Here is a 13989-nt window from a genome sequence, read left to right as displayed (position 1 = left end):
CCCGCTCCCCGCCCTCCCCGTCCCCTCAGCCCCGGGTCCCCTCCCGCCCTCCCCGTCCCCTCAGCCCCGCTCCCCGCCCTCCCCGTCCCCTCAGCCCCGGGTCCCCTCCCGCCCTCCCCGTCCCCTCAGCCCCGGGTCCCCTCCCGCCCTCCCCGTCCCCTCAGCCCCGCTCCCCGCCCGCGCCGCACCTGTCCGGCGCCGTAGGAGCTGCCCCCTGGCGGTGGGTGCGCGGCGCTGCGCCTTGGTCTGCGTTTCCTCCGCTGGAGTCCCGGGCGTGGGCTCCGCGCCTCTCGCTTCCCCCGGCAGCCTCGGGGCGGGAATTTGGGTTCCGGAGCGCGGCAGCCCGGCGCGGGGTGGGAGGTGGAGGGTTCGCTCCGCCTGGGAGGCCCGTCTGGTCCCCGCCCCGCCCCGCCCCGCCCCAAGTTCTCGCGGACCCGGGACTAGCTGAGGCGCTGCCACGGCGGTCGCGCGGCGCAGTTTCGCAGGGGCGGGCGCGTAGAGGCGGGCCCTTGGCAAGAGGATGAAGGGCCGCCCGCGCGGGACTCACACAGAGGCACCGGGAAGCCACGAGTTTTTTTTAGGCCTGGCCTGTGGGCCAGGAGTCAGGGAAGGGGCTTCCTGGAGGGCTCCCTGGAGGAGGTGGGGCTCAGGGGGGGCTGGACTCGGAAACCAGAGAGCAGGCGGGCGGTTTGCGACGCCCGGGCGGTCGCAGGCGGCTCCCGGCGCAGTGCGGACCCGGGCTGCTTGCGGGAGGAAGCGGCTGAAGCCCAGGCCGGGGTCAGAGGGGAGGGCGGGTGCGGGGCGGGGTCGCCGAGAGAAAAAGCGGCCCCCCTCAGCCCTGCCAAACGCAGTCCTGGCCCGGAGCCTGTCCGTCCAGGCCGACGGCGTAGCGCGAACTCCAGTCCCGCTCAAAGAGCTGCCGCAGCTGCTCCTGCACCGTGGCCCCCGCGGGCTGCGCGCCAGGGCTCTGGGTGACCACCAAGCCCACCCCCGCCGTGCTGCTGAAGTAATCCTCCGACCAGTTGGAGGTGCCTGCGGGGAGGATGGAGGAGACACTGGGGCGCCGGCTCCCACAGGCCCCTCTGCAGCCGGCTCAGCGCCAGGCCCGGCTACGGGTTTGGGGACGGTTGGCAGCTGGCCCCTCCACTGTCATCAGACTCCAGCCGGGGAAGCCCCTCGCTTAGGTGCGGGAGGGACAGCTGGTCGCGGTAGAACTCCACCCTCATCACTTGGGGACAGGCGTCCTGACTCAGTGTTCTGGGGCCCTGTGGGGCCAGGTGACAGGCGGGTGGCCTGGTCCCCGGAACTCCATGGAGACCCCGTCCCCCTTCAGCAGCGGCCCCTCTGTCCTGAGGTGTCCACGCCGGTCACAAAGCCAGTGCCTCCCTCGCCCGTGCCTGGCCACCCTGGGGCCCGCCCGCCGTGATCTGTTCGCGCTCACCTATGTAGGCTGCCTTCTCCGTGACCATGAACTTGCTGTGGTTCACCCTGCTGAATGGGATGTTGGAATGATTCCCCACCGGCACGATGAAGACTTTCTTAGGGGAGCAGAGGCAGCGCGTCAGGAAGGGCGGCAGGAGGGCCGCCTTCCCCACGCCCGGCCGGGAGCACGCCCTCACCACGTCCACAGAGACGTTGGCCGCGGGGTTGCTGAGCGCCTGCAGGGACCGCAGGTAGGGGAACATGGTGGGGTCCGTGTTGAGTCCGCAGCCGACCAGCAGGCGCACGCGCACGCCCTTGCTGAAGGCTGCCGCCCGCAGCGCGTTGTCCAGCACCGGCCAGTACCTTGGGGTGGGGAGGGACGGGGCTCTGCTTACAAGCCGGGCCCGATTGGGGTCCCAGCAGGAGGGGACGTGCCCAGGAGCTGCCCATCAGCAGGCCGCCCGCCTCCCACTCAGACCTACCTGGGGGGGTGGCTGAAGCGCGTGGTGGGGAAATACTCCATCACGGAGGCATAGATGAACTCCTGGGCGCTCCCCATCACCGCCAGCAGCGCCTCCAGGTCCCGGGTGCGGCCCTGGGGACAGAGTGCTGGTGGCGACGCCTGTGACGGGAGAGAAATCCCTGAAGGCTCTGCCAGCCCAGCCCATTCTGGACTTGTGACCCCACCATGCACCACCTAAGAGGCCCCATGTGGTGTGGAGGGAGGGGGCCCAGGTGCCTGGAAATATGAGGAAAGAAGGGGTCGGCTCAACAGGGGTCCTGGGGACTGGCTGTGAGGCCTGGCGGAGAAAGTGGGGAAGCAGCTGGACTGCCCTGGGCTCCAGGCTGGATTGACCTCCCAGAAACAGTTCCTGGCCACAGAGAAGTTTCTCCACTCCCTTCAGGGTGCCACCCCCACCCCCATCTAGGGAGGCTTCCCTTGTTCTGATACAGCCTCTACTACAGACCAGTCCCTCGGCTGGCTGGAGGGCTGTCCACCCCCACCCCCGTGGGCTGATAAAGGAGGATCTGCCCACCCCTCACTCTTCCCTTCCTTCCCCGCAGAGCAAGTGGGGTTCCCCTCCCTCTCCAGTGCCCAGCTAAGCCCCTTGGCCTCACCCAGCAGTCTGGAGACTCCCAGGGCCCCAGGTCCTCCCACCACCTCCCAGGCGGCCTGTTTCCCAGGGATGGTGGTGACCAGCTGTCCTCCTGGAGCTAAGCCTGACTCCAGGCACAGCCCAGAGCCTGCTGATGCCAGCCTGCTGCTCACCCCAGGGCCACAGCCCCACCCATGGTGCTGGCTGCCTGAGGACCCAGCTGATGCTGCTGGTGTCTGCAGGGCCAGCCCAGAGGGCTCCCTGTGGGTCTGGCCAGCCAGGGGAGAACAGGTGCCTCTGATGGGCTCCTTCTCAACCCGTCTTACTGAGAAGTAGGCAGTGGTGGGCACCCCATCAAAGAGGCCGTGAAAGGGCTGGAAACGGTTGATGTGAGATGAGAAGTTCTGAGGCCAGGTTTTGGGGAGGACAGCCTTGGGCACCCCCAGCACCCAGTAGGTCTGGAAGGTCTTCTCCAGGTCTTGGGCCAGGTGGCTGCAGTTATAGATGACAGCACCAAGCTCCTTCACCTGCAGGGACCAAAGTCAGGCGCTGTGGGAGAAAAACCCCTCTGTGGGGCCTCCACCCCTCTCCACCCAGGCCAGGGATGCTGGGGCAGGTGCAGCCCCTGACCGACTGGTCCCCACTTGCGGGAAGCATTGCCTGTAGGAATCTGTAATAGAGTGTGCTGGTGGGAGGAGTGCCCAGCGGCTGCCTGTGTTTTTGAACATTGTATTCCAATGATCAAAGCAATACACGTTTATTACAAAAACAATAGAAAATGCATCAAGCCATTAAGAATGGGATCATTCTTAATCCCACTGTCAAGTGATAACCATGGTTGCCTTTGCCATGACCATTCTGACACGTTTTTCATGCATTGCTTTTCCTAAAAAGGCTTGTGTTTTGTAATCTGCATGCTTCCCTGGGTAATGTGACTTGAACATCTTTCCATGTCATTGAATGTGATTCCACAGCATGAGTTCAGTGGTTGTGTAGAATTCTATCATTTATTAGACCAGTCTCCGATTGTTTCTACCATAGTGAATTGTAAACAGGACTACACGACTTTCTCCAGATGCACTGAGATGTCAGGCCAAGTCCCCAGGAGTGCAGGCGGGGAAACGCTTCAGGCAGGCCTCCTGTGTTAGGGCCCTGGCACTCACCTGCGTCAGAGACCGCCAGTCCATGTTGGCACTGCCCATGTATATGTGCCGTCCATCCACAACCCAGAATTTGGAGTGCAAAACACCCCTGGTGAGCCGCCCCATGGGCACCTGTCGTACATGGGCACCTGGTGGAGAGTTCAGGCAATGGGATGAACTAGGTCTTGCTAAGTGCTAGCTTCATGGTGAGCCTGACCCCAAGCTCTTGACAGTGGGGTTGACTCAGATGTCCTCACAACAGTCCTACTAAGCTGCTGCTATCCTCATCCCCATTTTATAGGTGAGGACACAGAGGGATAGACTGGCCCAGGATCCCTCTGGGCAGCTCAGCTCCAGAGCCTGCCTTTGTGGTGACTTCCCATGGCCTCTCACTGCCCAGCCAGAGGTCCCAGCCTGAGCCTCCACCCACAGGTCAGCTGCTGGGCTCAGCAGGGCTCCGAGGCCACCCGTGCTCTGCCCTGTGGAAAATGGCACTTTTGGATCCTTGGAACCAGCCCTGTGCCCAGGTGAAGCTGACTCAAAGGACCTCAGAGCCCTGGGTCCTGCCCTCCTGGGGTGTCCTAGGGAAGTCCAGGGCACCTTTCCCACCCCCACTTCTTTTCCTTGTCCTGTGGTGCCAGCCAGACAGCCCATGCCCGACACTAGGGCAGTGGTGCCCAGCATGGTGCAGGTACCCACCTCGGGCAGCCAGAACCTGCAGGTCGGTGGATGTCCTGGCCAGTGTCGGGCTGCTGGTGGCCACAGCCAGGGAAATGTTCCTGCCCAGCAGCTGCTGCAGCTTCTGCAGAAGAGCCTCTCCCTGCAAGGCCAGGCCAGCTATGAGAGCTGACCTCAGGCTGCCCTCTCCTCCGCATCCCCACTAGGACCCATGTCCTCCTCAGGAGGCCCACCTATGACTGCCCACAGCTCAAGGTCAGGTCAAGTATCTGGATGACCCTTGGTGAGAGCCAAACTGCACCAGGCACAGTCTGAGTGTTTAGTCACCCAGAGGCCCAGCTCCTTGACACCTCTGCCGTTAGAGCCCCCAAAGGAGCGGCCTAATCCCTGTTCCATGCTAGACCCTACCACCGAGCTGAGCCCCCGGGCCTGGTGCCCGAGACGCCTGCATAGATAGGCAGCCTGACTTGCTGTGTTTCCAGCACCAGGATGCGGTGGGGCCAGGGCGGGGCGCACCAGCTGGGAAGATGAGTCGTTGACCCCGATGTCGGGCCCTGTGAGGGACCAGTAGTATGAAGCCATGTGGACGCTCTCCTGGGCAGTGTCCAGCAGCTGCAGCCAGGCCTGGCCCAGAGGCTGGGCAGAGGGGCTGCCAGCTGCAGATGGCAGGTCCTGGGGGATGCTTTCCACAAGGACAAGCCTGTGGAGAGAGCCACACTGGGCTCAGTATGGGTGCGGGAGCCCCCAGCCCACCTCACATCACCTGCCCCATCCCACTGCCAAGCCAGAGCAACCGTTGCTCAGGTGGCCCCCGGGATGAGCCCAGGCCAAGTGTGCAGGGTAAGGGTTTAAGGTATAGGCAACAAAACAGACTGGGCAGGGCGGGCCTGAGCCCAGCATGCTGCTGGGGTGGTGACACCCAGGAGCAAGTTGGGAAGGAGCCTGAGAGGGGCTGCCTGGTCCAGAGCAGGCTAGACTGGGGGGTCCTGGCCCCACCCAGCCCTGAGGCACTGCCCACAGGGAGCAGCTGCTCCTGAAGCCGGGCAGAATAGAGCAGAGCTGTGGAGTCTGGGGTCTGGGGTGGCCTCCTGGTGTGGAAGCCCTTGGTGGTGGCCAGAGCTGGCCTGGAAGGGAAAGGTTGGGCCAGGGGCAGGTAAGCTCCCGTTTCCAGGGGATGTGTGCAGGATGGCCCAACAGGTTCCTCCGGGGCAGTCCTGGGATTCCAGGACCCCAACCGCAGGGAAAGAAGGGTGGGAGGGAAGGCTGAGGGGCGGGAGGGGACAGTGACATTACCCCCCAGGGGTGGAAGGACTGAGGGGGTGAGCCTCAGCACAGGCAGTGTTCTCCAGCCTGTCAGAGCCCCCAGGTGGCAGCCTCTGTTTGCTGCAAAAAGCACCACACGCCTGCCCCGTCCCCAGCCCCCACTCCAGTTCATATGGTCGTGGCCCTCCCTGGTGACCTGCACCTTCCTGGAGGAGCTGATAGAGGGCCGCCCTTATGTCACGGGCAGATCCAAGGGCAGAAACACAGGCAGCAGCCCCAAACTGAGACCTGCCCCCGCAGGCCTCCATGGGCTCACTTACTGGCAGGAGTCCCTCTGCTGCCTGGCCTCTGCTTCCAGGGGCTCCCAAGCTGGGCTGGAACCATGCTCCCAGGACCTGGGCACGTCCTTGGGCTGCACCTGGCCCCAGGTGGGAGGACGGGGCACTTGCCACAGGAGGTAGATAAGAGCCACGGAGCCCAGCCACAGCACAGCCAGCGCTCCCAGGACCTGCAACTGGATGGGGCAGCACCCGCAGGGTCACCAGACAGGGCGGGGCTTGACTTCTGGCTGGGCCACGATGGCCCCTCCAGTGCTGAGACAGAGACCGTCTTGACTTCCCGGACCTGGGCTGCCACTGGGGTGGGACTAGGGTGGACAAGGGAGAGGGGAGGGTGATACAGAGAAGGCCCCCAGCCCAGGGTGGTGGCAGGGGTCAGGGGGCCTGCAGCCCACTCTGCAATGCTGTGGCTCGTGGTAACTGGCTGTCCCCAGCACCTCCAGCAGGGGGATAAAGGGAAGGTCTGGAGCAGCCCAGGGAGGCTTCCCTTGGCCACCACTCAGGGCACCTCTGCTTGGAGGCCCCCTCAAGGCTGCTTGTGACCTCTCCACTCTGGCTCGGGGCTCTTGAAAGGCTATTGATCCCAGCCACCTCCCCCCTGGGGCCCCCCAGTCCTACCGTGCCAGCCTCTCTGTCCCACAGGCGGCGGGGCGGCATGGAGCATGGCCATGTGGGGGCCACTGCTGCTCTCCAAAGAGGCTTCAGCATCTGCACAGGGCAGCCTGGCATCACCAGCAGCTCCAGCTCTGCCCAGAACTGCCCCTCAGTGCCTGGGCAGCTGGGCACTGGGGACACCCCTGCACAGACACCCACATAAGCCCCCAAAAGCCCCCCACTCATGCCCGAGGTCACGCCCTGGATGTTGGGGGTGTGCTTTCCACAAGGACAAGCCGTGTGGGTGTTGGAGCCCGCAGCTGGCCACATGTCACCTGCCCTGTCCCCCTGGCCAAGCCGGAGGGACTGCTGCTAGGGCGGTCCCCAGGGCTGAGCCTGGGCCAAGCATGAGGGGCTGGTGGGCGTCTGTGCCTGGCCACATGCCCCGGCTTTCTGTGTCTCCCCTTTCAGGGTCTCCCACTCAGTGAGTATCTAGGTATTTGCATCTCAGTTCCCTGTTTCAACCACAACTGAAACTGCGTCTGAAAGGGCCGTTTCTGCTTTTGTCGCTTGGTCCTCTTATTGCTGGCCTATAAATAACTGCTTCCCTCCTGGGCTGGGCTCCTGTCTTGGCCCCACGGCAGCCCCTCCAGAGAGCCACAGGTCAGAGGGGGCAGCTGGGCAGTACCCTGGCTGGAGAGGCTAGGCGTGGAGAGGGCAGAGATGGCGGCAGAGTGGGACCCCTGCACTGCTGGGGGAGCGGGTTGTCCTCTGCTGCAGGGACTCGCCTTATCTCCTCAGAGTGGTCACCCCACAAGGAGCTGGGAGCCAGGCCATCTGGGCCCTGTGGGATGTGGGCTCCCACCCCCACTCCTACCCCCAAAGCAAGCAGTCAGGCTGCCCCAGGTGCCACCATGGGGGAAGGGTGCCTCACAAGTACAGAGGCGCCCTCCCCGGGTGCAGGGAGGGGTCTGTGCCCAGCACGGTCACCTGGCTGGCCAGCCTCTGACTGAGACATCCACCAGGGCAGGAGCTGGCTGGCCCCTGGCTGGGATGGGGAGGTCTCCGAGGTTTGGGGCCTGGGCCTGGGCAGTACTGAGTGCCAGTGTCTGCAGCCAGGCTGGGCGCTGGGACCCAGGGCTCTGTGGGTCGGCTGTCCACCCAGGAGCAGCCAGCTCAGCCTCCAGGCCTCTGGGGTTCGTCTGGGCTGTCCTCCCACGGGTCAGGGCTGAGGGCTTTGAGAACCTGGCCTGCCTCAGCATGGGGCGGAAATGCCAGGAATGCCACAGGAGTCGGGCCTGGGCTGTGTCTGCCCTGGAGACCAAGCGTTATGGGGGATTGGGGGTAGGAGCATAAACCAAGTGTGGGGACAGGGGACTCAGGCCAAGTCACTGCGGCCCAACTCCCCCCACGCTGGGGGGTCCTGCAAAGGTGGGTGGGTGCCGCCCCCACCCCAGAGCTGAACTCTGGGGGATGCTCCCCCCACCCCACAGAGGAGACCTCAGGGTGCCCACCGTGTCCCCACTGTCCCCAGGGATTCAGGGCCCAGCATCGGGCCTTTGCCCTCCCCCATTAACTCTCAGAAGAGGAAACATGGAATCCTGGGCTGTGGCTGGTCAATGAGAGGAAACATGGAATCCTGGGCTGTGGCTGGGCAACGAGGTGCCAGGGCTGTTCTTGGACAGCTGCTCCCCACCCTCCCTGCCCTTACCAGAGAGGACCCTTGCTCCCTTAAATGCTCCAGGCAGACGGGCAGCTCAGAGCACAGAGGCGCTGCCTCTTGCAGGCCCCATCTCAGACTTGGAGCCTGTCCAAGGCCCCTCCCAGGACTACAGACCCCAGAGCGCCTCACCACCTCCTCCTGCAATGGAACCTGGGAGGCCCGCCAGCCAGATTGGCTCAAGCTGAGAGACCCCTGCAGAGTAGGGCTGTAGCCCCCTGGTCCCATGGTAGATAGCCTAAGACCCTGCAGACATCAGAGGTCATGGCTGAAGGTGCCAGATTTCCTGCCCTGCAGGGCATTAGGCACGGCTGCCAGTCCCAGGCTGAGGTAGGGGCCCAGCTGTCACCTGGCTGGAGAGCCAGGGCCCTGCTTATCCCAGCTGCACGGACTGGGGAAGGAGCGAGTCATCTACAGGACTAGCTGGAGGCTGTGTGACTCTCTGGACCTGGGGTTGCTGGGAGGCTGAGGCCATAGGGAGGCAGACAGCAGCCCCTTCCCCATGCCTGGCTTTTCTCAGCTGCCCTGGCCTCATTGGCACATACCTCTGGGGGTCCTGCCTTGGTGTCCATCCTGATTCCAGCCGCAGACTGCAGGCCCTCAGCTCGTGGGGCAGGCTCGGTGCTGCCTGTGCTCCACGCCAACCTCCTCTTCTCTGCAGCTCACCTCCTCCTCTCTGCAGCTGGCTCCTTCCCCTTCCAGCTACTTCCTCTTTGTCCTGAGAGGCCCCCTCTCATCCGAGACAGAAACAGACGACTGGAGCTGGGTGGGCGGGCTAGAGGGTAGGGCTGAGAACCTTCACCTCCAGGAAAAATCTACACCCCACTCCCTTGAGGTAGAGGCCCTCCAGTTGCGGGCCTACGAATCAGAGTCAAGCTCAGCTGCAGGCCACAGACACCTAAGGAACAGTGGCTTCAGCAAGGTTGTTCATTACTCTCGAACACTAAGCAGGTCCAGGGGCTGGCAGGCTAGAGACGGCCTTGCTAGAGATGATGGCATTGCTCCACTGCCATTGGGAGCCAGGCTCTCAGATCCCAGTCCCTAGGATCCCTGCCTTCATGGCCTCACAGTGGCTGCTGGAGCTCAGCCATTGCCTCTGTGTTCTTAGCAGAGAATAAGGGACATCCCAGAGGAGACTTCCTGGAAGTCCCACAGGGCACTTCCACTTATCTGTGATCTGGAACTTGATCTAGAACTTAGTCACATGGCTACACTTAGCTGCAAGGGAGGCTGAGCAGTGGAGGTAACTAGGGTCTTTATCTTGGAGAACGAAGCTGGGGCTGCTCACTGGCATATCTGAAAAGGTGGGCCTGGCTAGAAGCTCCTAGCAAGGGGCTCTGCCTCCCACTGCCCCCTCCCCGACTGGGGTCCCTGAGTAAGGTCTGGGACCTTGAGAACACCCCTACTTTCAATGAGGTCTGGGTGTCCACCCCGGCTCCTCCTTGTAAGGCCTATGTAGGGCAGGGGTCCAGGGTGATGGCCTCAGGGTGCCTGCAGGACACCAGTCAGGAGGGTGCAGTTCCCAAGGGTGGGGCCTGTCAGCTGCACCCCTGGGGCCAGTCTGGGTGGGCCAGGAAGTGAATGGGGAAGAGATCCATCCTCTCCCTAGCCCCTTCCAGATCTCTCTTCACCTTCTTGATGCTCTGATTTGGCCTTGGGTTCAGCCCTTACCTCCCGGCCATGGTTGGGGAGCCCCAGCCCTCTGGCTGGGTTGCTGGATGCCTGAATGCAGCTGGGCCCCAGGCGTGCCCCCGAGGGTTGGGTCCTCCAGGGACTCTGGGTGAGGGTTACTCTGGGTATGGGGAGGGGCAGCCAGGTGGGTCCTGCTGTGACATTTGCAGGGCTGGGGCATGAGTATGAAGGGAGGCTGCCTTCCCTGCACTCAAGCAAAAGGCAGTTAGACAGAACAGGTTCTCTTCTGTCTTTTTTTTTTTTTCTTTTTCCTTTGAGAGAAGTCTCACTCTTGTACCCCAGGTTTGAGTGCAACGGCTTTATCTCGGCTCACTGCAACTTCTGCCTCCCGAGTTCAAACGATTCTCCTGCCTCTGTCTCCCAGGTAGCTGGGATTAAGGCACTTGCCACCACGCCCGGCTAATTTTTGTATTTTTTATTAGAGACGGGGTTTCACCATGTTGGCCAGGCTGGTCTCGAACTCCTGAACTCAGATGATCCACCCGCCTCGGCCTCCCAAAGTGCTGGGATTACAGGCGTGAACCACAGCGCCCAGTCTCTTCTGTCTGGACAACAATGGTGTGTGAGGGCCTGGAAGGCCAGGGGCAAGTGGAGGACCCCAGGGCTCCTTGGAGCACTCTCAGAAGTCCTTGCAGGAGGGCCAGCCCCAGCCAGTCCCCTCTCCGATTTCCCCACATTGTGAGGGGCCTCAATGAGCCCACATGCTACACCCAGCCCGTGGGTCTGAGCTCATTGCAGCCCCAGAAAACCACCACGTCGCCTCCCCTGGCTGCCCCTCAGGCCAGCAGGACTGGGTACAGCTCCGGCAGCTCTACCTCGGGAGGATGGATCCAGGCTTGGGGACATTTAAGCAAGGAATCCTGGGCCTTGGGCTCAGGGTTCGGTGGACTGTCCTCTTGGCCTCTCAGGCTGCTTACCCTGGAAGAAAGATTGAGGCTGGAAGGGGCGTCTAGATTCGGGGCCCAGGGCAGGCCCCTCAGTGGCTCCGAGGCTGGCTGTGTGGCCAGGAACGACCTGAGGGCAGCTCCTTGCCGGCTCTGCTCCCTGCGCTGCAGGCCCCACCCTGAGGTCTAGGGCCCTTTGGTCCCATGGGGTGTGGGGAGGGACTTTGGGGATTTCCCATGAAGCAAAACTTTTTTTTTTTTGAGACGGAGTCTTGCTCTGTCGCCCAGGCTGGAGTGTAGTGGCGCCATCTCGGCTCACTGCAAGCTCCGCCTCCCAGGTTCAGGCCATTCTCCTGCCTCAGCCTCCTGAGTAGCTGGGACTACAGGTGCGTGCAACCACGCCCAGCTAATTTTTTGTATTTTTAGTAGAGATGGGGTTTCACCGTGTTAGCCAGGATGGTCTCGATCTCCTGACCTCGTGATCCGCCCGCCTCAGCCTCCCAAAGTGCTGAGATTACAGGCATGAGCCACTGCGCCCGGCCAGTGCATATGTGTTTCTAGTTATTATATCTTCCTTATGGATCACCCTCTTATCATTATAACACATCCTTCTTTGTCTCTAACAATAATTTTTGTCTTAATATCTATATTTTCTAATATTAGTATAGGAACTCCACCTCTCTTTGAGTTGCTGTTTGAATGTTATGTCTTTTCCTGTCATTTTACTTTTTTTTTTTTTTTTTGGACGGAGTCTCGCTCTGTCGCCCAGGCTGGAGTGCAGTGGTGTGATCTTGGCTCACTGCAAGCTCTGCCTCCCAGCTTCACGCCATTCTCCTGCCTCAGCCTCCCGAGTAGCTGGGACTACAGGTGCCCGCCACCACGCCCAGCTAATTTTTTGTATTTTTAGTAGAGACGGGGTTTCACCGTGTTAGCCAGGATGGTCTCAATCTCCTGACCTCGTGATCTGCCCGCCTCGGCCTCCCAAAGTGCTGGGATTACAGGCGTGAGCCACCGTGCCCAGCCTGAACATTTTTTCTTTAATTTCCTTTGTTATTTCAAAAATTATCTTTGTGGGAAAATATGACTCATTATTTGTCAGCAGAGCTAAGTTTTTTGTTTTTTTTTGTTTTTTTTTGTTTTTTACCCCAAATAAGTACAGACTGTCAGAGCAGGCTTGTGGGAGCACTTAAACCCCACCGTAAGCACATCAGACACACCTCACCTCATGGTGGAGCTATGTCCTGATAAGCCCATCATAAATGGAAGCTGAAAATATTCTAAGTTGATAATGAAGAAAAAAAGAGAGACAACCCAAATAACCAAAACCAGAAACAAAAAAGAGACATTACAACTGATATCACAGAAATACAAAAGATCACCAGAGACTACATGAGAAATTATACACTCAGAAACTGGAAACCTGGAGGAAATGGAGACATCCCTGGACACACGTAGCTGCCGAGATTGAATCAGGAAGAAACAAAAAAACCCGAACAGACCAATAAGGAGTGATGAGATTGGAACAGTAATAAAAATCTCCCAACAACAACGCAAAAGGCCTATAGACCAGATGGCTTTACTACTAAATTCTACCAAACTTACAAAAAAGAACTAATACCATTTCTCCTTAAACTGTTCCAAAAAACTGAAGAGGAGGGAATTCTCTCTAACCCATTCTATGAGGCCAGCATTATCCTGATACTCAAACCAGGCAGGGACACAACAACAAAAAAGAAAACTACAGGTCAATATTTCTGATGAATAGATACACAAAAATCCTCAACAACATACTAGCAAATTGAATCTAATAGCACATTGAAAGATAATACATTATGACTAAGTGGGATTTATCCTGGGGATGCAAGGATGGTTCAACATAGGCAAATCAATACATGCAATACGTCAAATCACAGACTAAAGGACAAAAACCGTATGATCATCTCAATAGATACAGAGAAAGCATGTGATAAAATTCGACATCCCTTCTTCATGATAAAAACTCACAGCAGGCTGGGCAAGGTGACTCACGCCTGCAATCCCAGAGTTTTGGGAGGCCAAGGTGAGAGAATCATCCAGACCAGGAGTTTGAGACCAGCCTGCACAATACAGTGAGACCCTGTTGCTAAAAAAAATTTTTTTTAATGTGACCAGGTGCAGTAGCTCATAATCCCAGCACTTTGGAAGGCCGAGGTGGGCAGATCACTTGAGTCTAGGAGTTTGAGACTAGCCTGGCCAACTTGATGAAACCCTGTCTCTACTAAAAATACAAAATTAGCCAGGCATGGTGGCGCATGCCTGTAGTCCCAGCTACTCGGGAGACTGATGCAGAAGAATCACTTGAACCCAGGAGGCAGAGGTTGCAGTGAGTCAATATGATGCCACTGCACTCCAGTCTGGGTGACAGAGCAAGACACTGTTTAAAAAATAAATAGGCCGGGCACGGTGGCTCACGCCTGTAATCCCAGCACTTTGGGAGGCCAAAGTGGGCGGATCTCTTGAGGTCAGGAGTTTGAGAACAGCCTGGCCAACATGGCAAAACCCTGTCTCTACTAAAAATATAAAAAATTAGCTGGGCGTGGTGGCAGGCGCCTGTAATCCCAGCTACTCGGGAGGCTGAGGCAGGAGAATCGCTTGAACCCGGGAGGCTGAGGTTGCAGTGAGTCGAGATTGTGCCATTGCACTCCAGCTTGGCAACAAGAGCGAAACTCAGTCTTGAAAAAACAAATCAGGCAAAAGATCTGAATAGACATTTCTCAAGAGACATACAAATGGCCAACAGGCATATGAGAAAAATCTCAGTATCACTAGTCATCAGGGAAATGCAGATCAAAACCACAATGAGATATCATCTCTCCCCAGTTAGAATTGGTGTTATCAAGAAGACAAAAAATAAATGCTGGCAAGGATGCCAAGAAAAGGGAACACTTATGCTCTGTTGGTGAGAATGTAAATTAGTGAAGCCATTGTGGAGAACTGTATGGAAGTTTCTCAAAAAACTAAAAATAGAACTACCATACGATCCAGCAATCCCACTACTGAGTATTTATCCAAAGGAAAGGAAATCAGTATATGAAAGGGATTCTTGTACTCCCATGATTACTGTGGCACTACTCATGGAGCCAAGAAATGGAATCAACCTAACTGTCTATCAATGGATGA

General features: G+C 59.1%; 1 protein-coding gene across 6 annotated transcripts; it reads right to left on the bottom strand.

Annotated features, from left to right (window-relative positions):
- Positions 1-560: 560 nt before the first annotated feature.
- PLD4 (phospholipase D family member 4) lies at positions 561-11012 on the bottom strand. Of its 6 annotated transcripts, none has more exons than XM_063793153.1 (12): positions 10864-11012; positions 8800-9016; positions 6559-6648; positions 5923-6116; positions 4856-5039; positions 4361-4481; positions 3683-3810; positions 2846-3046; positions 1905-2044; positions 1620-1785; positions 1442-1538; positions 561-1032 (listed from the first exon to the last, which is right to left on the bottom strand). In XM_063793153.1, exons 2-12 carry the CDS (start codon positions 8824-8826, stop codon positions 833-835), a joined length of 1548 nt encoding a protein of 515 aa, XP_063649223.1. In that variant the 5' UTR covers positions 8827-9016; positions 10864-11012; the 3' UTR covers positions 561-832. The 6 variants fall into 6 exon arrangements, with proteins under 6 accessions (XP_063649223.1, XP_063649222.1, XP_063649224.1 ...); XM_063793152.1 differs by having other exon boundaries at positions 8800-9152; positions 10864-11011; XM_063793154.1 differs by having other exon boundaries at positions 8800-9029; positions 10864-10962.
- Positions 11013-13989: the final 2977 nt, after the last annotated feature.

This window comes from Pan troglodytes, chromosome 15 (assembly GCF_028858775.2).
Source record: "Pan troglodytes isolate AG18354 chromosome 15, NHGRI_mPanTro3-v2.0_pri, whole genome shotgun sequence".
In the NCBI taxonomy this organism is placed as follows: Eukaryota; Metazoa; Chordata; class Mammalia; order Primates; family Hominidae; genus Pan; species Pan troglodytes.
Note: the sequence above shows the minus strand (reverse complement) of the source record. Positions and strands in the feature narration are given on the sequence as shown.

Bases quoted from the DNA above. Each gene is read 5' to 3' on its own strand.
- PLD4 (XM_016926827.4), bottom strand. From the start codon at position 8,826: ATGGACACCAAGGCAGGACCCCCAGAG. The intron at 6,117-6,558 runs GTAGGACTGGGG...TGCCCCATCCAG, and splicing joins GGGACAGAGAGGCTGGCACG to TTGCAGGTCCTGGGAGCGCT. The intron at 3,047-3,682 runs GTGAGTGCCAGG...TGGTCCCTGCAG, and splicing joins ACTGGCGGTCTCTGACGCAG to GTGAAGGAGCTTGGTGCTGT.